This window comes from Myxocyprinus asiaticus, chromosome 23, assembly GCF_019703515.2.
Source record: "Myxocyprinus asiaticus isolate MX2 ecotype Aquarium Trade chromosome 23, UBuf_Myxa_2, whole genome shotgun sequence".
NCBI classification, from domain to species: Eukaryota; Metazoa; Chordata; class Actinopteri; order Cypriniformes; family Catostomidae; genus Myxocyprinus; species Myxocyprinus asiaticus.
The window spans coordinates 33,320,926-33,344,122 of NC_059366.1; the positions used below are offsets into that span (position 1 = coordinate 33,320,926).

At 40.4% G+C, this 23,197-nt stretch overlaps 2 protein-coding genes across 4 annotated transcripts in view; one reads left to right on the top strand and one right to left on the bottom strand.

The window, feature by feature from the left end:
- The window catches only part of macrod2 (mono-ADP ribosylhydrolase 2), a 790,103-nt gene that overhangs the window by 106,691 nt on the left and 660,215 nt on the right, over positions 1 to 23,197 (top strand). The gene's annotated exons all lie outside the window — the stretch shown is intronic.
- On the bottom strand, positions 8,316 to 22,562 carry LOC127414159 (leucine-rich repeat transmembrane protein FLRT3-like). Of its 2 annotated transcripts, none has more exons than XM_051651954.1 (3): positions 22,296 to 22,562; positions 13,832 to 14,595; positions 8,316 to 12,762 (listed from the first exon to the last, which is right to left on the bottom strand). In XM_051651954.1, the coding sequence occupies exon 3, from the start codon at positions 12,733 to 12,735 to the stop codon at positions 10,786 to 10,788; it is 1,950 nt and encodes a 649-aa protein (XP_051507914.1). In that variant the 5' UTR covers positions 12,736 to 12,762; positions 13,832 to 14,595; positions 22,296 to 22,562; the 3' UTR covers positions 8,316 to 10,785. The 2 variants fall into 2 exon arrangements, with proteins under 2 accessions (XP_051507914.1, XP_051507913.1); XM_051651953.1 differs by having other exon boundaries at positions 13,832 to 14,599.

Consider the following 23,197-nt stretch of genomic DNA (forward strand, 5'->3'; position numbering starts at 1 on the left):
ACGCATCACGTAAAACTCAGTTTGCAAAAAGTGTAGTTATAGTAATGGTCATTCTATGAGACTAGGTTGGATGGATAGATCCTCACACTTTTTTTTCAGGACTGCTCTGAAGTTTTCAAAATACTGTATGGATGCAAAAGTCTCTCAGCACTTCAGCCTGTAACATTTCTTCTTTAACCACTGTTTGTTCTTTTTCTATTTAGTTATGGTTTTCCTTTTCTTTTTTGAACACCAACTTCTGTCTGGCTCTTCAAACATTTGCTTGGACGACTTGTATTTTTTCACCACATGACTGTGGTGACAGCAGTGCACATGTGGCCATGGCTCCACGCCCAGACCGCAGCTGTCTCTTCAAGACATGCATAAGTTATGTTGTGGTTTCAGCGTCTCCAATGGCAGCTTACAGGAAATGGAACGTATCCGTTTTTTAAATCCGGTCTATCCCTCTTCGATTTGTGATACGTGTGAAGGAAGTGAAGAGGTGAATGAATAGATGTAAATCCTGAAAGGCGACAGGATAGGTGACTAAATGGGATCTTTGAAAACAACTCCCCTTACCTCAACAAACCAATCAAACTTTTTACATGAACAGAAGCATATAGGAACACACAGTTTTGTATGTGCTCAGTATTCTTACTTAAGACTAACATCTTTGCTGATTTGATTCATAAATACACATTTCGCCAAAGTCCAGGTGTGGTGAGAGGCCTTGTTTGCACCATAGACCTGACATTTTGACCCCCCTTCCTCCTCTACCTCTCGATGGCACACAGCGAGGGAGCTAAGCTTTGATGTGCAAGATGTCTTGGACAGAATACAAGGTGCAAAAGGAGAAGAGAAAGCAAATGGCTCATTAAGAGGAGTTTTTCTATTTTCTGTTGGAAATGTTTGAGCTGAGCTATGGGAAAGGGCTTTGCAGCAAATGCAAGGCTAGGTAGAATGGGAGCAAACACATCACACACTTGGGAATAGACATGCAAGGAGTTAATGAATACATCTCCCTGCAGGTGAAGCAAAATAAGATCAAAATAAGATGGTGCTTTTAAAGTCAGCTCCCTTATGGCTCTTTTGGTAAATTAAACTCTAAAAATAATTGAATGACATGTGGCTTGTGCATTTGCCAGTAATTTCCTTTCTGGTCAAAATAATCATTCTCATTACATTTTTAGTTGCTCTTATTAACGTTTTATGATGCAAGAAGTACAACTGCTGCATTATTTTACCTACTAGGCTATTTTTTTCTTTTAAAGAGCTGGACGTCATTGTCCATGATGACAATGTGTGACCTTACTGCTCCTTTTTCATTAAAGAAAGAGGTCAGAAGTGCAATTGTTTATTAGTTATTGTTTAATAGAGAGGGATCAACATCCAAAAAGATGAAAAATGTCTACCAATTGCTTAAAAAAAAAAAGGTCAAAAGTCCAATAAGATGAAAAATGTCCCCTAATTACTTTAAAGGGTTCAAAAGTCCAAAAAGATGACAGATGTCCACCCATTTTTCATCTTTTTTGACTTGTGACCCTTGTTTCACCTGCCTTTATCTGACCTCTGATCAGTCATGGCTTTCTCTTGAACTGAGTCTCTGATCACTGCCAATGAGATGACCAAATAACATCCAGTTCCTTGGTGTGTTTGGCCTGATATTTTCAAGCATCTCCTTGTGATATGTTGACCCACAAACTCTGCCATGGTTTAAGGTAATTTTTGAGGAAGTTTTGTCCTTGTATCTCAAGTAAAGTCCCCTTTTCACAAGGTAGAATTTCAAGTGTGTACCGGCCTCACTGACATCAAACCTGATCAATGATTTTCCCTGGGCGGGTGAGGTCATCTGTAAGATCTAACAATGTGCTGACAAAGACGGCAGAGGCAAAGTCATTGTGTTTAAAGGGTCACCACAGGTCACCCCAGTAGCATGCTCCCAACTTGCCCTCCCCCAATACTTAAGATTAGTGTTCGGAATTGATCAATCTAAGTGGAGAATACAAGCTATTTATTTTTACGCCATCCACCAACTGATTTTCTTTCACCATACAGCACACAATATTTTGTGATTTAACATTTTTTATTGATTCATACAGTAAATAAAGAAAAGCAAAACATATATACATAGAATCACCATTTAACCCTCACTATTACCCAATCCCCAACCCCGCCCTGACCCTCAACAAACATTCCTGTGGTCACACATGAGTATACACACACACACACACACACACACACACACACAAAATAAATGTGTGTGTGTGTGTGTGTATGTATATGTGTGTGTGTGTGTGTGTATATATATATATATATATATATATATATATATATATATATATATATATATATATATAATTTATACCTATACCTCTCTCTCCACTGCCCCTCCCCAAGAGCTCTCCAAAAACTCCAAATAGTTGCCCCATTTCCCAACAAACAAATCCAAGTTACCCAGTCATCTAACTGACACTTCCTTAAAAGCTGCCACCCTCCCCATCTCTGTGCACCACTCCTGATATGGGGGCGCTCCAGCCGACCTCCATCCCCTTAAAACAATTTGTCTGGCGATCATTACACTGGTCAGAACCCAGTTTTTTATGTGTTTATTCCCCACATCGATGACCGCCCTATCGTCCAAAACACGAAATCCGAGTGCCCAATATGTCACACATAAAAATTTGAACCTTCATCCAAAATTCTTGGATCTTAACACACCACCAAAAACATGGGTTTTGTCTCCATCTTCTGATTGGCATTGCCAGCAGGTGGGTGTGTCTTTAAGACCAAGCCTATACAATCTAGAGGGGGTCCAATAGAATCAATGTAAAATCTTTAACTGCATAAGGTGCACCCTTGCATCTCTAGATGCAGACTTGACGTTTTTTAGAAACCTTACCCACACTCCCTCCTCCAATACCAAGTTTAAATATTTCTCCCATAATCTCATGATAGAAGTTAATTTCCATCCCGCAGACTCTGAATTAACAGGGAGTAATACACTGATGCCTCATGACCTTTTCCAAAAGAAGTATTCACCATTCCCAGAGTATCTGCCTCTTTAGGGGAGTGTATGCTACTCCCAAGTATAGTACAGAGCAGATGGCGCAGCTGTAAATACTTAAACTGAGATCAGGGAATCCCAAAATGTTGAATTTTCAAATTTTCAAAAGACCTCAACACTTCACTCTCATATAGGTCACCGAGTGTATTAACCTCCCTCACAATCCACTCTGACCAGCAGAAAGGGGACTTATTAATACCTAATTTTTTGTTCAGCCGTATGCTCGAGGCAACATTTAAATAAATGTCCGAATTAAACACTCTGGACACTTTTGTCCATACCGCATGCAAATGCAAGATAACAGGGTGTAACTTAACGTCTCCGATTAGTTTAATAGAAAGGCTTTGCAATGGCGAAATGGGGCAAGAACTTCCTGTTCAATACAATAGCAGGGAGGGGCTCTCTCAGGTGGAAGCGAGCAATGAGCCAAATGTCTGAGACTGAATGCATAATAATAAAACTAAATCTTGTGTAGGCCTAGTCCACCTTTATCAATTGGCCTATGCAACTTAATGAAATGTAATCTGGGACGTTTGATATGCTATCAAATTGCTTGAAATAAGAAAGGGGGACATCTATAGGGAGAGACTGTAGCAGGTAGTTGAATTTTGGAATACAATTCATTTTAATAATATTAACCTTCCCAATTATAGATAAATGTAATGAAGCCCACCTGCCCACATTGCTCAAATACCTTTTTATTAAAGGGTCAAAATTAACTAACTAAATCGCACAAATTTGCTGGGAATAAAATACCCAAATACTTAATGCCCTGTTTGGGCCACTGGAAGGCGCCTGGCTGAAAAGCCATTATTGGGCAGTACGCTGTTAGAGCCAAAGCTTCGGATTTAGACCAATTATCTCTGTATCCTGAGAACTTGGAAAAGGAATTAATAATTCTGTGGAGGCAAGGCATAGATCTAGTAGGGTCGGAGACGAATAATAAAATATAATCTGTGTAAAGCAAAAGCTTATTCGCCACACCTCCCACTACCACCCCTGGAAAATCATCCTCCTCTCTTATTGCAGCTGCTAATGGTTTCAGGGCAAGACAAAACAATAATGGGGAAAGAGGGCAACCCTGACGGGTGCCCCTATCCAGAGTAAAATAATCTGAAATTAATCCATTTGCTTGTACCGCAGCTACCGGATGTCCATAAAGTAACTTAATCCAACCAATAAAAGTATTCCCAAACCCATACATTTCCAAAATCTTAAAAAGATAATCCCATTCTACCATATCAAATGCCTTTTCGGCATCAAGTGAAATGGCAGTGATCGTAGTCTGATCATTCGCCACTGACCACGTGATATTGATGAAACGCTGTTTCGGATTTTATCAGAAGAGCTACGGCCCCGAATATACCCCACCTGATCTATATGTATAAGAGATGTCATAACCTTACTAAATTGGTTAGCCAAAAGTTTTGACAATATTTTAACGTCTAGCTGGATCAGGGAAATTGGATGGTAACTCTTACACAGTAGCTTGGATCTTTGTCCTTTTTAAGAATCAGACTGATCCGGGCTTGCGTCATGGTTGGCGGAAGCTTTCTATTCTTTAATGATTCCATTTAAACTTTTAGCAAATTTGGAGCCAATTCTGTAGCTTAAGATCTAAAAATCTCAGCGGCAAAGCCATCTGGCCCCGGAGCCTTGCCTGTAGGCAAGGCCTTAATTACCTCGCCAAGCTCCTCCAAGGTTATCTCAGAATTGAGAGAATTTTTTTGAAAGATCTAATAGTTCCACAAACTTTCTAATATGCTAATCAGTAGACGAAGACATGGAACTATAGAGATCAAGATAGAATTCGTTAAAAGCATTATTAATATCAATGGCTGAGGTAAATATTTAATCACCAGCAGATTTCACTGAGGGAATGGTAGAAAAAAGACTCTCTCTGTTTTATATATCTAGCCAGAAGTTTTCCTGCCTTGTCCCTCGACTCAAAGTATGACTGTCTTGCCCTGAATAGCCAAAACCTTACGCAACAAAATAGTTATATCTGTATTTCAATTGGGTCAATTCTCTGAGGCCATCAGACAACATTCATCGCTCTGCCTCGGCAGTTTTAATATTCCCTTCCAACTCCACAAGTTCTCGTGCTTTGGGTTTTTTGGTGAATGAGGCACACTGTATGATTCGGCCCCTAAGAACCGCCTTAAGTGCCTCCCAAGCCATGCCCACAGAGGATACTGAGGACCATTTGGTCTCCATATAAACACTGATTTCAGCCTTTAACATTTGTTGGAATTCAGGATTTTGCAAAAGAGATCCATTAAAGCGCCAACTATATGATTTCCTTTTCTCCATATGTGGCAGCACCTCTAAACTCACCAGGGCGTGATCCGAGACTAAAATGTTTCCAATTGAACAATCAACGACAGATGAAATGAGGGACTATATATTTATATATATATATACAGTATAAATCTATTCTAGAATAAATCTTATGGACTGATGAAAACATTTTTTATTCCCTACCAGATGGGTTCAAATGTCTCCAAATATCTGTAAGACCAATATATTTACATATCCTGTGAAGCATCAGTGGTTCTCTAGGGGGCTTACACAATTTTGCTTCACTAAGATCATGGACTGAGTCCATCGAAAGATTAAAGTCTCCTCCCAATATTATATCATGAGGGGTGCCAACGGCTTGCAACATCCCTTCAACATCTATAAAAAAAAGCCCTGATCATCAACGTTAGGTGCGTAAATAATAGCCAAAATAAGACTTTGCCCCTGAATTTCTGCTAAAACCATAATGACTCTTCCTAATTTATCTTTAATCTGTTTGAGACATTTGAATTGTATATGCTTACTTATCAGTGTAATGACTCCCCTGCTCTTACTTGAGCCAGCACTAAAGAAAACATGTCCACCCCATATCTTCCAAAATTGTTCAGCTTCCTACGGGGAAAACTGCATTTCCTGAAGAAACACTATATCGTATTTCTTATGCTTAAGAAGAGAAATTATCTTCTTTTATAAAGTTATAAAGACCACATTCCAACATTAGTGCAACAATCAAACCCTGAACTTCCCCCAGAACCAAACAAACAGAAAATAGAAAAACGTGCGCATTAACCCCGCGCACGAGAGTGCCAACTGGCGTCCATCCCTCTAAACTCAAACAGTACATGCACGCCTACGAGAGCCCCTGTGACAACTTTGCCATCGGACTGCTCAAGTCCGGTGTTTCTATTCAAATTTGTGAGACAGAGTTACACAACAACAGATAATCTATAAAACAAACTCCAGCCAATACGCGGAATAAACACAAAGAATGTGTAGATTCATCCACATAACTGTCCTGAAGGTGTGTTATTCCACAAAACAAACTCCAGCCACTAGGCGGAACCAGCACAAAAAACAAAAAACAAAAGGGGCGCTCAGTTTCCTCGGACAGTCAAACGAATGTTCAGTGAGCTGGCCCATTCAGCTGCTACATGAGTGCAACAAATGACCTAATCACTCCAATGCCTTGCAAGAAATACTCCACAAAACAAACTCCAGCCAATAGGAGGCATAAGCACAAAAAGAAACAAAAAAGGCGCTCAGTTCCGCTCAGTGAGTTGGTCTATTCAGCTACAGTGCGAGTACCACAAAATAACTTACTCCATTGACTTTATGAAGGACATCATTTGCTGGGGACATGTAAATATTTTACAGCCATCCTTAACATCTATTCTCAATTTGGCCAGGAACATCAGTGCAAAAGCGAAGTTTCGTTGATGTAAGAGTTTCTTGCATTCCTTGAATTGAGCATGTTTCTCTCTAGTTGAATTCGCAAAGTCTGAGAACAAGAAAATGCTGTGGTTCTTCCAAAAAAAGCCTTCCTTTACTCCTTGCCTCATGCAACATGAGATCTTTATCAGATGATCTCAGAAATTTGGCCAGAATTGATTGGGTCCTGTCTCCCTCAGCGGATCGCCGAGCCAGAACCCTGTGAGCTTGCTCAATTTCCAGCATATGGCCTGTTATGTCAAGTAGATTCGGAAAAGGCCTGTTCAGGATTTTCACCATATCCTGACCCTCTTTGGCTTCAGGAATTCAGATGATTCTGACGTTATTCTGCTGGTTACGGTTCTCCATGTCCTCCAATTTCTCCCAGACGTACTCCAAATCCACCTTGGTCGCTAGCGGATTAGCAGCTAGTTCCCTCTCCAATGACTCCAGATAATCTATCCGTTTCTCGACATCCCCGACTCTTGTGACCACCACAGTGAAGTTCGTCTCCATGGCAGTGATCGATTGACGTCAGCAACGACCTTCGTCAGCATTGCCGACATGTTCAACCTTTCTCGCCGAATTTCCTGCACTTCCCTGACCAAATTGAGTCCCGGACTTGTGGCCTTCTCAGGGGTATCAGCTTGAGCACGCAAGTGTCTTTCAATGTCTCCAGAGCCTGAGGTTTTTTAATTCTTTGACATATTGTCCTTCTAGAAAAGTTATGGAACAGTGTGTATCGAATCTCACTGGTTTATACCATTAAAAGTGTTAAAACCAGCAAAGTGCGTAGAGCTTGACGTTCACACGTCCGAACCTCGCATGGTGTCATGTGACCTCCCTACAGCACACAATATTAATATTTCAAACTGTTTTGCTTGTAGCTCAAGCAATAAAAATTCTGATAGTGAAAGAAAAGTGGAGATTGATTTACTGCATGCAGAACGTTCATAAAGGAAATGTGCACACTCAAACACGCTCATACACTAATTCAAACTGCTGCGATCTCATTCCTGCTTGATGCTGCTTCAGTTAACTTCAGTTCTGACTGGCATCTTGTTTCCAGATAGAATGAATTATGTGTAAGTTACAACAACCACTTGGATTCAGAAGCAGTATTACAGCATTAAATTGGGAATGGAAGTTAAAGATAATTTTTTCTGGGCTTAGCTCACAATGAGCTTCTACACTTTTTGACCAGTTAATTTTTATGACTTTTCCGTGACCTTTCCAGTAGTTTCTGATTACTGGATATGGATTTAAAAAAAAAAAAAAACATTTAGATTCAGACTGATAAGTAAATAAATCATTTAGACCATTCTGTGAACCAGTTTGACCAATTAATTGATGTCTGACATCACTATGGTTGTAAAGTTTTAATATGTACAAGCTCTATACAAGAGCAGAATTTACCTGCGTAAAATAAAATACATTCTAAAATACAGAAAAATCTATATTTATTATTTTTTTAATTGACTTTCCCAAGCCTGAATAAAGACATACCTGAAATTTCTTGGTTTTGACTGTGACTGTGGGGACACTGGAGTAATAATAATGTAATTTATGAGTAGATTAAACACATTGGTTTGGACATTCTGCAATAAAAATGGTTCTGAATTAAAGTTTAAATGTCAAGTTTTCATACCAAAGCAATTAACTTTCTTTGTCTGCATTTTACATTCTTTTCAAATGTACAATCAAAAGTATAAAAGAAACCATGAGACAAATGCTAATTTTATATACATTGTTAAATTATTCATTTTATATATATATATATATATATATAAGAAGAAAAAAAAGGCAGATTAACAAGGAAGTGACAAATAAAACTCGGCAAGCCCATCACTCAGCATTTAAAACATGCTAATATCAGTCAGGAAACCACATAAACAAATGACAGGGCAAGTTGTGGAACATCAACAACATTCATATATGTAAACCCATGCTGAACCAGCCGCTCACAGAGGGTGTTTACTTTAATTTCAAGCTGATGTGATATATTTAGAATATGGGTAGGTTGAAGTATACTTAAGGTTTGGATCTGACTTGTTGCTTTTAAAGGCACCGTGAACTGTAATTAAAGCTTGGGGTGTGCATCTACGTGTGAGCATCTGTGCCCCAGCATGTTTTCTCTCTCATAGCCCACATACATGTTGAGCCACATACATCTCCAGCCTTACAGTTAAAAAAAAGGCCAATCCCCTTTTTGATAGAATTTTTATAGAATCAGTTATTTGTAACCATTGTTGTCAGATTTTATCGTTGATCATGTTATTTTAACGTTATCTTAACAAACAGTGAAGAATTCTGTCTTTCCCCATTCAAGTAAATAGGAGTTGTACCTGTCTTAAAGGGACTTTGGCGGCGTGCTCGGTGCCTACATCCACCTGTGTTATTTCTACCCAAGTCATTGTGAAAGTGGGCTGCCCCAGCAGAGCCAGTGCCATCGTCCTTATGCTATATAGCCATTAGATATGTACATCTCCTCCTGTGGCTGCGGGATACATCAAATCCAGCATAGCAACTCTCCAACGGCCTCATTTAGCTTCTGTGCCGTTCTCGCTGATATTTCCCACTTGGGCCAATCAGATAAGTCATACACGGCTTAACCACACAAAAGAGCACTTGCAGCCCCAAGCGGATGCTGCACTATGAAGAAGCCTCTGCATGCTTCAGATGAAGATTGTGAGAATAGTCCATGCAAAGCTTTGAGTGATTAAAAATAAACGGAAAGCATTCTGTTGGGGAAAGGAGACCACCGAGTTGGGTTTTATCCACTTTTATTTTGCAATATGACCAGTATCCTTTCATATTCAAGTGTGTATGAAAAAAGTTGTCACTGATTTATTTTTTTGAAAAAGCTAAATACAATAAGCATTGGATCAAGGCACATACAAGACTGGCCAAAGGGCATACAATGCACTTTGGTCTTCAGTTGTAAAGAACAATTAACTTTCAACTGTGGCAACTTAAAAGTGGCTTGAACTAGAAAAAAAAAAAAAAATACAAATAAGAATCATATGAACAAAAAAATAGTTGACACTTTATATTTCAAATAGAAAAGAGCCCAAATGTATTCCTTGCCATATTTATTTCTGCCCAGAATATGTTTATTTTGGAGAGCAATGTTTAGAATGACGTGTGGTTAACTTTACTGAGGGATACGGTAAATGTAATTTCCCCTTGCTCACTTGAATGGACAATATCAAGATTTTTCTTGTGTTTTAGCCCGTCCACTTTGATTTGACTGAAAAATAACCTTTCCTTTGATCCGTGTGCTTCGTTTGCTGTATGCTGGGGCAGAACAGTCTGGCTGAGGCACAGGATTTAGGATTCTGTGCTGTGTTGCTGCCTCTCCAGGCCAGAGAGGAAATAATGGATATCTGCTTCCTAAAAACTGCAGAGACGTAAAGCCTGACAACATTCTGAAACGGGCAACAGGGATTCGTAACGAAACCCCAAGGTTTCTGTGATACCACAATAAGTGTATGCCAGCCCTCCTCAGAATTAAACACTTTAGTCTTTAATTCTTTTGATCAACTATGCCCTATATTCCTGCAGTCTTTTTTGTAGTATTTTTATTCCACTGACAGCAACATAGCTTGACAGCAACATAATTTGACCTGTGCTTATACTACATGGTTTTCTAATATCTGATTGTTCAACACAGCAATGAAAACCCACTTTCACAGTTGACAAGTCATCATATTTCAGTAGAGCACAAAGATTTTTTAATTGATCTAAACCATAAGTAAAGGAAGTACAGTACAAATTACTACAAATTTCTAAAATATAGAATTGCAGTTTGTGGCAGCACACACTGATGGCTCAGTGATGGCCTGCAAATGGAACATTTTCTCCTTTTAATAAATTGTCCTTAAATATAAATTATATAGCAAATGTACATTACGATGCTTTCTCAGTCTTTTCAATCCAGTGTTTTGCGAAAGACCAAGCAGTCTTGGAGTCACTCATTCACAATACAATGTCTATGTAATCTGTGCACACTATCATGAATGAGAGTAATCAGAATCTGGTATTCCACTGTCTCTGTAGCTTCTGTTGTTGATGCTGTTGTCACTGTGTGGACTCTTGTAAAGGCTTAAGCCATTGGGAGGAAAAATTGTGTGTATCACAAACTCCTCCTTAGACACCGGCATGTGATTTATGGGTATCATTTGAAAAGAGGTCTCTCTAATCTCCAAAATGGAGTTGTCCTTCTTTGTCCCAGCTTCGGCATAATCATCCTTCCTCCTTCGACCTTTGTTGTATGTGCAGTTCCTGGAAAATAAGGAACCATTTCTATGGACATACCAGCACATCAGGGCCAACATGATGATGGCCAAAAGGGCCACAGCCCCTCCGATAATAGCAGCTAAAGGCAGATTGGAATTTTTGTAAGGCTCTTTCTCCTGCTCTCTGTTCAAGGTTGTGGTGGGATTGTATGCTTTGAGAGAGCCAGTCTCAGTTTCTATGCAAACAGGTGTCTCATCTGACAGGTAAATGTTGCTTGTCTCCATGGGAACCATGCATATCCGATATGAGGATTCAGGCTCCAGAGCTGTAAGCAGGTACTCTGTTCTTTCCCCTTGCACAATGGTCTCTGTTATGGATCCAAAAGCAGGACTGTGGCCAAGCTTTAGCCAACTGAGCCTCAGGGCAGTCATGGGCTGAGATACTCTCCAAGAAATGTGCACTGTCTCAGCGCTACTGGATTTGACACTTATCGTAATGATCTTTCGACTGGATGGTGTAGTGCTACGATAGTTTCTACCCAGCTCTGGCCCCTTAACCACAGGTCTTTTTGTCACATAAGAGGGCCACTGGGGTCGAGAAGGTGGTAGAGTGTTAGAAACTGTGCTGGTCTCATATGTAGGTGAAACCTCTGTTTCAGAGCAGCCAAACAGTTCTGTTGATAGATCCTTGATAGCCATCCCTTTGACCTTGTCGGGGCCCTGGCACATGAAGCCACGCACATTGACTTTAGATGGAAGACTTCGCAGCCAGTCTCGTACCCACTTCATCCTGCAGTTACAGTACCATGGGTTGTTGCGCAACAGCAATTGGGTAAGGTTATCCAGGTCATCGAATACCCCCATAGGCAGGCTGCTCAAGTTGTTGCCTGACAAATCCAAGCGGTACAGTTGTCGCAGAAAAGCAAAGGCACCTGCTGGCACGTGATTGATGTGGTTGTCTTGAAGATTTAGCTTCTCTAGGCTCATTCCCGGCAGGTTGGCAGGTGGGGACGTAAGGGAGTTCCGTACCAATGAAAGCTCGGTCAGGTTGACTAAATTCACTAAGGCCATCTCCCCAATGCCCCTGTTGTTCAGTAGGTTACCATCCAAAACTAGACGTTTCAGGTTTATAAGATCCTGCAGGGATGATTCAGAGATAGATGAGATACGGTTGTCGTCAAAGCGAAGCTCCTCTATAGTCATTGGTAGACCAGGCGGTATCGTGCTGAGGTGGTTCCGTGACAGGAAGAGCAGTCTCAAATGGTTGCTGTCTCGGAAAGCACCCTCTTCGATGCTGACCGCTGACACTGAATTGTCATCAAGGTGTAATTCCTCAATAAAGGGAATCTGTGCCAGGAAGGCATGGGTGATCATCCGGATATTATTCTCCTGCAAATGAAGTTCCTTGACATTCAGTGGCAGGTTGGAGGGAAACTCATCCAGGTTGTTGCAGTACAGGTAGATCTTTTCGACTCTGTTTAGTCGACGCAGATCCATTGGGATACCTGCACTTTTGATGCGGTTATTCTGGAGGAAAAGTACTGTAGCGTTCTCTGGGATGCCCGAGGGGATGGAAGTCAAATCCCGGTCATTGCAGTAGATGAAAGTACCATCGCACCGGCACTGCGAGGGACAGGAAGCTGAAGTCAGCAATGGATTGGCCAGGCCGAGCAGAAGCCCGACTCTGATAAAAAGGGCAAAGATGGACTTGTATTTGCATGCCATTGCTAATGTCCTCTTTCTGGTTGTTGCCTTTGGAGAAAAAAGAAAAGAATGTCAGGCACTCTGAAGAAAAGGCAAAGCCCTGCTCGTAAATAATTGCTATATTATGTATGGTGCCTGCAGTGCCTTTTTCATAGTAAATGATTTGATTTAAGACAAATAATTATGTATTTCTGCTGTTGAATTAATGAAGAGAGGCTGTTTAAAATTCCAATGACTTGAACAAATGAAAAAACTATGGTAGCGAGACATGCCTGGGGTATTTATCTTGATTGAAATAATTTTTCAGGATATATCAAAACAGTACAAATTAATGAAAAGAAAGAAAGAGGGATTAGAGAGAAAAAGCAGAGGAAAAAGGAGAACTCAGGGGTTCAAAAGCAAGTCTAATTGAAGTGGAAGGATATTCCCAATCAGCCATGGATGTAGATAACAAATCCTTAAACCCACAAGCGTTTATTGAATGAAATGCCTGTGTGCTAGAGGTTTTTATCTTTTGCTGTGTGTAATGTAATAGCAGGCTCTTGTTGTTTTACAAATTTCTGCAGTTAGCCAGTGCATTTTAAGGCTGCTTTTTATTGCTGAAAACTGTCCTGGTAGAACAAAGTCAGGCCTTGTTGAATTAATTGTTTGCTTGCTTTTTTGCCATGCCTTTCTGCAGGATCAGTATCCCCTGTAGGACATGTCAGACTAATCCTAGTTTTCATGCTACTTCAAAGGAAATGAGAAGTGTTATGAATTTTACCTGACAAAATTAGATCAGTTGTAAAGACATGTCTACATTTTGTGGAAATTGACATTGCCATCAAACTGTGAGAACAGTCCAATTCACATGACATATTTTTTTAATGAGGGACCAAGGGAGATGACAAAACATATCAAGACAAACTTCATCTAGCCAACACCAAAATTACAGACTGATTTTCTTCAGTGTATATAATTTCTGAGGCTACTGAAGTGTGCCTCCTCTTTTAAATTAGCTTAGTTGTGATCTATGGCTTTAATTTCACATTCTCCTTGTGACCTGTGTCCCACGGACCTATTATTAGAAAAAATGCATCTAAGCACAGCAAGACACAAGCATCCATATTTGTCATACCTGATTTAGAAATGACGGTTAATCCTTTGATGCCGCCCAAAATCCAATGAGGCTTTAATCTCCCCTTTCGGTTCTTTCAGAAGATGTTTGTCTGTCTTGTCAAAGGGCTCTCTTTGGTTATATCCTTACCAAGCTGGTATTTGTCGAACTGATCCTTGTTTGTACCGCTGACCTCCTGTCTTGTATTGCAGTGTCCACAGTTCATGCAATCAAAGGCTTTGCCATGGTAGATAAACCTGTAAAGAAAGCCCCTCCGCTTTCAGACAGACCTTAGGCAGCCATCTCCTGTGCAGGCATGCGATTCAGTGCAATATTTAACTACAAAAAAGGACTAAAACAAAAAAGAATGGAAAGAAAAAAGCAAGATGCCTACTGTGTGCAGAATCCCTTTATTTTGTCGCCATGTAAGTTGCACTCCCTAATTAGACCCTTTTGTTCGTAACGCAGAGTCCTCTATCAGAAGTTAACTGCTCCTGTATCTCCCGAAGCAGACTGTTCATGGCGTTAAGGCCATAAATCGGACTGAGCCCTGTCTGCCTGCAGTACTGTGGGCTCAAATCCAGGGTGGTTCGGTTCTGAAGTCCTGCCCTAAAGACAGCCTGGGATCCTGTAGCCTTGCTCCTGGCCCGAACATGAATAAAGTATCCAGCCTAGTGGCTCAGAAGCAGAATCTTCTGTGCTGCAATAGCACTCCGCCTCTCTGGCTCTCGTTTCACGAAACCCGTGCTTGACGTGCAGACGCCCACTCCTCCTCACATGCTAAACTTCCTACCAGCAAAGAGAGGAAAAACAAGAGCCAATAAGAGCAAATTCTGTATTATTGAAAGAATGTCAATGTCAATTGAAAAATTTCATTGATGCCGGAAAAAGGTGAGAATGGTATGTGGCCTTGTTGAGGATGAGTTATTGACTATGCGTAATATGCTGTTAGGTGGTGTTTATTTAATACTGAGATGATAGTGCCAAGGCTGAGATTGAGTCGGATAACAATGCAACACCTGCAATTGTCCTTCAAACAGAGCAGTTTCGTTCTGTCATCAACAATGTGCCGACTGATGTAAACACAAGGCTCTTCTGTTTTTGGGGGAAAATAATCTAGGCTGTAGCCATAAGTCTGCAATTTCAGTTGTACGTTTTCTATTTTTCCAAACACCTAACATAAAGTAGACCACAGATTCTCTGCAGATTGGAACACTACATTTGAGACTGTTATCAGATGGGAGAGAGAAATGGTGAGAGGGCTATGTGGTTGACACTGGAATTTGAAAGTCCCATAAGCTTATTGGGTTTCTATATATGAGGGGATTTCTATGCCTCTGGTTAAATGACCACACAAAAAAACAAAACAAAAAAAAAAAACAAACCCAGGGCTGCAGTCCTTTGATAGCGGACACTGTTTGTGAAACCTGGATTAGTGGAGATGTTGTGGATTTTTATAAAAACCTTTCTTTTTCCTTGCCTTAAGCCTGATGCCAGGATAACCGTGTTCACTGCGCTGTCAGCCACTAACCCTAACACCATCACCCCTCCCAATCCTCTCTGAGGAGATGGGAGAAAAGAATTCCTTTGCATAAGAAAAGCAACCATCTGTGACAATGGCTAAAGACTGCTCCCTCCTGCCACGCTAAATTCCCCATACGGGCTGCACTTTCTAAGAGGTTTCAAAGTGGCTGATGCTGGCTAAAGAAGAAAATGCTCAAGAAGGAGAGGGTGAGGGTAAAAATAAGAAGGGTACAATCACCGTTGTGGCTTTATAAATGTGAAGCTTATTGTTGCTGAGGTGCTGAGCAGGCAGCAACAGTTCCTGCGACTTGCCCGGCAGCACCTGAATGCAGTGCTCTCGCACTGCTCAAAAATGTACATGTCAGATGAACGTGGCATAGCTCATCACACACACTCCTAAATATTCAAATGGGATTGTCATGCAGGTCACCTCTGGTGACCCCAAGGAGTTGTCCATGCTGCACCTTCCGTGCCCTAATTTCCCACGGTACAACTTTCCTCTTACACTGAGTGACAACATACATTTCTAACCTCCAAACCTAACGAATGACCGTCTGGGTGTGTGCCCTTGCCTAAAACCCTTCCAGTGACCTGCTGATGGTAACCTTCCTGTAAAACACAAGGGGGCATGCCAGGCAAAACATTTAACAGTTGTAACCAATGACAAGGAGAGATTAGGGAATTGAAGGCCCTGTAACTTGATTACAGGTCTCGCCAGCACAGTCTAATAATATACCCCATCCTTCTGTTGAGCCGAAGTGCTCTCAGTGCCTGGTATTGTATTAGTAGATTAACATGAGCTCTGAAATGGCAGCTGTGACCCTACTTTTAAGAACAGGTGATGTTTGTAAGGGCACTTTTAGTATGCTTAGCAAGACAGAGTTGTACCCATTTTCTTGAATCCTTGTAAATTCAAGAAAATAAGTACTTTGCAGGAATAGTGAATAGTTGGTTAGTGATTGGTATCCAATTTTCCTACCGCAAGTGCTGTTCTAAGGAAATTCTGTATTGATTTTGAGAATTATGTGTGTAAAGCCATTTTTCCAGAAGCCTGACACATAAAACTGCAAAATTATCTGGAGGATGAATTGCTCTTACATTAATGTATTACACTCAAAATCATTGCCTTGCACTGAAGCAGGAGGAAAAAAGTTTTTTTACACAAGCCTCTTTGGTTTTCTCACTATACTAAGCCCGAATATCTTGTGGAAAGTGTTCTCTACAGGATTCACTCACAGGTAGCTGTGTATTTTATAAGATCGTACTCTTGAAATAGCACAAGTGTTATATGCTGGCCGATAGACTGTTATGACCATAAAGGTCAAACAGAAATGGAGGGACAAGGTCTGCATCTCAATAGTCATGCAAACCATGATCTGGCTGCATGAACGACTGCATTATTATTTCTTTGTTTCCCCTAGCTACTCAGATTTCACTAAAGTGGCAGTGACCCTTTGTTCACTACAAGGCAAGCACAAGGTCCCAGGCCTTCACTCTAATACTTTACTGAACTCCTTTCACTTAGAATTATTAGCTTTTTCACATTTGGTTAAACCAGTGGTTCTCGACCTTTTTTTGATTAACGCCACCCTACCCCCAATCATGTGACATAATTTGAAAGCGGAGACTTTGTTGTACACACAAACATAAAATACAAAACTCAATATTTGTGTTATTTGCCTAATTTGCTTGATGCAACTTTGATGCATTGCCTAATTTTAAAGTTTTGTTAATAAATTCAGCAGACTTACGGGTCATGAATGTGAGACCAAACCTAGCGTTTCTTGAATTCAAACAGATAGAGGGCTATATCTGGGGCCTATAAAATGAAAATGCGAAGACAGAAACTAATTATAAAAGTGATATTGTTCATATATTTCAAAAATAAGTGAAAAGACCAATAATATTGCATATTTTTTCCCACTGAAATGCTCATTCTGCATTACAGCATTGATTTTGAGTTGGAAGCAGATGTAAATTTACTCGTATCAACAACAGTAAGTTTATCTATAACATCTATAAAAAGTAAACCAGTTATTATTTTCTTACACTCAAACAAAAATATTTTAGCCTATTTATATTTTAGGATTTACTCTTTTCTATTTCATCTTAAAAAAAAAAAAATGTATTTTGCATTTGCCTTTTTGAAAATTTAAATGTATTCATTATTTTTTTTTATATATATATATATATAGTTTTATGGTATTTGTAACAAGACCATAGTAAGCAAGCACATGGAAGCATGGATCTTCTTCACTACCATGGTTAGATGTAACTTGATTTCTATATAACAAACTATGGCATTTTTGAAATTATTAACAGTAGAACTACTCTAAACACATGTAAAAACATATAAATATTTAATAATTTAATACATACAAAATATAAATATGAGTTGTAACCAATTAATTATATTCCTTCACTCCCCTGAAGGAGCCTATGACATATTTAATAAAGCTGAAGTAGTGATATGATAATATTTATTATCAATCTATTTCTCCCTAAAGTACAGTCAGTGTTACTAGTAAATTCAAGGGTGGTGATGTAGAATTCTGTGCCGAATTCAAATGGTTTCCACTTTTCGCGCCTTGCTTCTCACTGATTCTCGCAGAGCTGTGCGTTTAAGAGCTTGAGATCAGTCTGCGAGTAAAAACACTCCTCCTTTGCCTCGCACTGCTCTCCATTGAGCCGTATCCATCTACAGAGCCATACAGGTGCAATAGCAGAGGTTGTGCCTCTGCTTGTGTATTTGATGCTGCTAAACCAGATACTTCAGATGCATCGCTAGACTTCAAAATCAGATGAACCGCTGTACAAATGCGTACCAACACATATAATTGAGAACCAACTGATATACTCCAAATCTAGATAAACGTTTTATTGCAAAGAGGAACTTGACGATAGATTTGATTATTATGAGTGATAAGCGCCCCCCATTTGTAACCTAACGACCACCTCTACTAATTTGCTCTCAGCGCCCCCTGGCATCCTTTGAATGCCCCCTGGGGGGTTGGTACCGCCCCCGTTGAGAACCCCTGGGTTAAACCTTCCAGCACCCCCCATCCCACCCCACTGCTCATAGCCAAGTCATTTGAAGTGACGGACACCTCTCGCTATTGTTCTAATAGGCCGTGTTTCCCGTTAGTAGATCATTCTAATGACCCGGGCCTGCTTCTGCTCCATTGCTCTGTATTGGTGATTGTTCAATCGAGCATCCTGGTTAAAAAGCCACTGTAGCCACAGCTACCTTTGTTCGTTTAGTGTCTTGAGTTCAGAGTGCAATGGTTGATAGAGCACTGTGAAATAGGGTTAAAAATGCAGAAGGAAAAAAAGTGCCTGGTTTTAAACGCTATCTGAAAGTGATTCTGCAACAAGAAGTGAAGAGAAAATATTAGTTTCAAAAAGCTACAGAAAAGAGTACTTTCTAAAATCAGCACAAAGTTTTGATTGCTGGGTCAAGATCTTCCTTAAGGCTATCAAGATCATCTTGAACTGCAATACTTGTAAATGCATATACAGTATGTGTACACATATTATATTAAACATATTAATTTTAAATGATGATCAGTTAATGATAATGGTATTGCTTTATCTATAGATTTTTGAATGATGATGTACTTTTGCATTTTGGGAATTTAGTTTATGCCCGAGATGTTTTCTATTAGTTCCCAAAAATGCTGTCACGTTTGATCGGTTGCCATGCATGAAAGAAGTCGTTTAGGATTCAATTAAATTTGTACTGCAATCTTTATTGGAAGGTCCTGGGCTATGATTATGAAAAACAGCTCTGTCTTTTAAATAGATAATAAATTCTGTACCCCATGCAGGATTGGAACTAAATGCCTCTCTTTGTCATGTTGTATCCTATGTCTATGAAACTAGAGGCAGATCAAGCCCGGAAACCTAGTGGGCCGAGAGATTAAACATTTCTGCCCACATATTTGGAAAGAGAATGACGGATTGGACATGGTTTAAGCGTTAATTTAAGAGCAGGCTATTGTGTTAGAGGTTCCCCTCTATGTGCGGTTTTGGGACAGATGATATGCAGGTTTGTCCCTTGCTGGCGTTCAGACAGCGAGAGTGGATTCTAGGGGAGACAGGGGGTCTCTTTCTTTTGTACGGCACTGAAAGAGAGTGGTTTGCGGCAGCTGCACTGTTTTTCCCCACTTGGGGGTGGTAAGTGCTGCTGTATCAGGCCTGAGCCTAGCAGATACACACACACACACACACACACACACACTTGAAGGCTGAGCTAGCGCTTTAATTACCACATTTGTACCCCCTGCCTGGGTACAGGGGGCAGCAGTTGCTGGACAAGGGCAAAAAGACTTGGTTTGATTTACAGCACTGCACTTTACTTGTTTCCACCTCAAAGGGGGTAAATTGTATCCACATGAAAGCCTTTTCTGTTTGCACTTTCTTACACTTATTTGCTACGTAATCAATGTTTTTGGGACAGTATATTTTAGTGGCAGTTATAAAAATAGGTCATTCTCTTTTACGTTTCAGAAAAAGAACATCTAGGCTATATTTCGATGGTACATTTTAATCAATGGCTTCACCGAGGTCAGAGGTTGTCTGCCAACATGAGTGGAGAATTCTACTAGATGATTTGGTTTTGTCCGTGGTACAAAAGGGTGACAGACTTTTTTCTAAAAGCCTGAAAGACATGACCATTTCATGTCGACTCTCAGCGAATGCCACGGACCACTGGGTTTAGCCTCCGGCATTCGTAGCTGGGAACAAAGAGTGCTGTCCGTCTGGCTGCCAGTAAACATATACTGCATTGATGCTTGCGTTTTTGCATTGAAATATAGAAAATTTGACATTCCGGTCTATTGGTATCTTAAGGGAAACTGGTCTTTGTGGTATGTTTCATTTCTTTTAAAGCTCTGAGGTGTGGTGTTTGAAAACCGCTCATACAAATTGTTTATGCAAGTGAAAAGAAGGCCACAAAGTGCTTTGACACGTCTAACAAAGAACAATGGATTAGTTCATTTTATCACCCAATTTACTTAGTCAAAACAGCCCGTTTGTGTTGGTCAGGTATTATTATGCTAAAATAACGAATACACACTTTTTAGTCTTTTTAGTGTATTTGCACATATGAAACTTAAAAGCTGGGGAGAAATAACTTGATCTTAAAAGGAAAAGTATGTGATCAAATAGAGATTCAAAAAGAATGTTAACTTGAATCTTTTGTACCGTAAACTCAGACTTCTACAGTGTGGATCGACTTTAGGTTATAGTAGTCTTATAAAATGTTTAAATCAGCCTAAATCTGAAGGCATGGGTTGTTATCACCATCTTACAGTCTCGCTCTGTTTTTATCTGCTCCAAACTATTATTTCTATCTTAAGTTTTTGTACTAACAGATATAAAAGCTTATCTTCAGATTACTTGTAAGGCTACTTAAAAGAGAGAATTCGTTTGATGGGTAAATCTTGAAGCAGCTGACAGCCTTAGATCTCATTACTGCGACACACACACACGTTGGTGCGGCTATCCTTATGAGGACTCTCCATAGACATAATGATTTTTGTACTGTACGAACTATAGATTCTATCCCCGTTTTTTTTAAGCCATTTGAATTATGGGGACACTAGAAATGTCCTCATAAACCACATTTATAACATAATACCCTTGTAATTATCAGTTTGTAACCTAAAAAAAATGTCCTCGTAAACCACCAACCCCCCCCCCCCCACACACACACACACTGTAAAGCAGGGCGCAAATTTATTACAAGACAATCTTTACGTTTTTTAAGCATCGCGGGAAAATTAGAACGCTTCATAATAACGGACGAAGCTGTCTGTATTGAAAGCGCGCGCTACCAGCGGCTTCGTTTGTTGATGATAACGGCAGAGTTCTACTATCGTCTCGTCGCTCGCTCGCAGTGTACTTGGGGGCCGTACACACCGAATGCGTTTTTACGTCCGCCTGCGTTTTTATTTATTTACGTTTTTTTTTTTCTTTTAACGTTGTAAACACGCGCTGGATGGACGTCTTTGGCCGTTACGCCGCGTCTCGCCGTGGTTTCAGCGCCTCAAGCAAGAGCGCAGCGTTTTTTGGACGTCGTGTTAAGATAAAAAGAACTCCAACTTGTAAAAACGCGTTTCGAGACACCTGCGATCATCTCCATTCGTTACGCTGCGTCTAGTTTTTTTTTTTTTTTTGGCGCAAGAACGCGTTCGGTCTGAACGGCCCCTTTGGGTGCCAGGCTCCGTATCCCCCTGATTCGCCCATTCTTCATTCAAATCACTCCCTCATCGCGGTTCGTCATTATTTAGTAGACATCTTTCCATTTTGAATCGACATCTGCTCATTTGCTTCGTGATACCCGTCTCAGAAAAGAATATGATTCGATTTAAGACGAGAGAAAAAGTTTGTGTACTCGCTGACTGCGCGCTTTAAGAAATAAAATCTGCATCGCGGTTTCCCCCAAACAGGGGTTGTTATTTTATCATTCCCCCCCTTAAAAAAAAAAAAAAAGAAGAAAAAAAGATGAGTCCTGGCAGATTTATAGAGCCCAACAATGAAGCGGAGGAGGATGAAATGGAAGTTATGCGTCTGTGGTTCGTTTATTCTGCATGCAACGGCGCTTAAAATTGTTTTGGAGACGCGCATCGATTCCTAAATTGCGAATGAAGGGCTCTTATATTATATCCTATTGGATTTAATCGCCACTCTACTTGTGTGTGTTCCAGTTGCTATTACATTCCCGTCAAATCCCCTTGGGTCTTCATACAGTCGAGATAAAATGCAATGACTAGAAATCTGAAAGTTCCGAAGCAAACTTGAAGCTTAGTGAGTGACTGAATGTAGCCTATGCTTTGCCTATGTAAGTGAAATATGCAGATTTGCTCTAAATGCACAATTTGAGAGTTTTTGATCACCTTAAGGCGATGGAATTCATAAGGGAAGTGGTTAAAAACAGCCCAGAACAAAACAGACTTACCAGCCAAAGCAGTTAATCAAAAAGGGAAAATCAAAAATTAATATCCTCAAAGAAAAAAAAGTCACTCCGCAGGATAAATCCAATATGTTGGATAGATGATTTCAATCCCCCAAAAAAGAGCCCAGTGTCAGAAAGGCTCAGTAGCACCAGTGGTAGCAGGGTGTGTTTTTATTTCCACACACACTTGAGCGCACACACACTCCTTTGGCTCAGAAAGAGAGAGAAAGACAAGATAGAGGAGACAGCGGAGCTGGTCAGCTGCCTGGAGCTCACTACAAGTGTGAGGTTGAATCTGCCTCCAGCTCTGCCTCAACACCGCGCTGATGTCATCTGGGGGCGGAGCTTGCAGCTCTGCCTCTCTTCTTTCCTTTCACTCACTCTCTCTCTTTCTCCCCCTCTCATATCAGGATGTGGACTTTAGCCACTAGGGGGAGCAGGAGAAAGGAAAATGAGTGTTGAACAGCCTTGAATAAGGCTTGAGTGGGCACTTCACGTGTTTGCGTTGAGAAGGCCACCAGAAGCATTATTTAGATGAGCTCCGTGAGAGAGAGTGTGTGTGTAACAATTAAGTAATAGAGTTTATATGTGTAAGATGCAGAGAAAAGGCATAGCAATTTATCAGCTGTTGGTGTGCATTTATTTAAATCCAAGCAATGCACTCTCTCTCTCTCTCTCTCTCTCTCTCTCTCTCTCTCTCTCTCGTCTCTCTCTCTCTCTCTCTCTCTCTCTCTCTCTCTCTCTGTCTCTCTCTCTCTCTCTCTTCTTTTTTTTTTTTTTTTTAGTGGTCTGTCTGTGTAAGAGAGAGCGGCGTAAATGGCTTCTGAGTTTCACATCACATTATGAATTTTTAAGCTCTGAAGTCAGGCGTTCTGTTCAGCCTCATTATGCTTATTAAGTATTAA

Coding starts and splice junctions, on each gene's coding strand:
- LOC127414159 (XM_051651954.1), bottom strand. CDS start 12,735: ATGGCATGCAAATACAAGTCCATCTTTGCCCTTTTTATCAGAGTCGGG.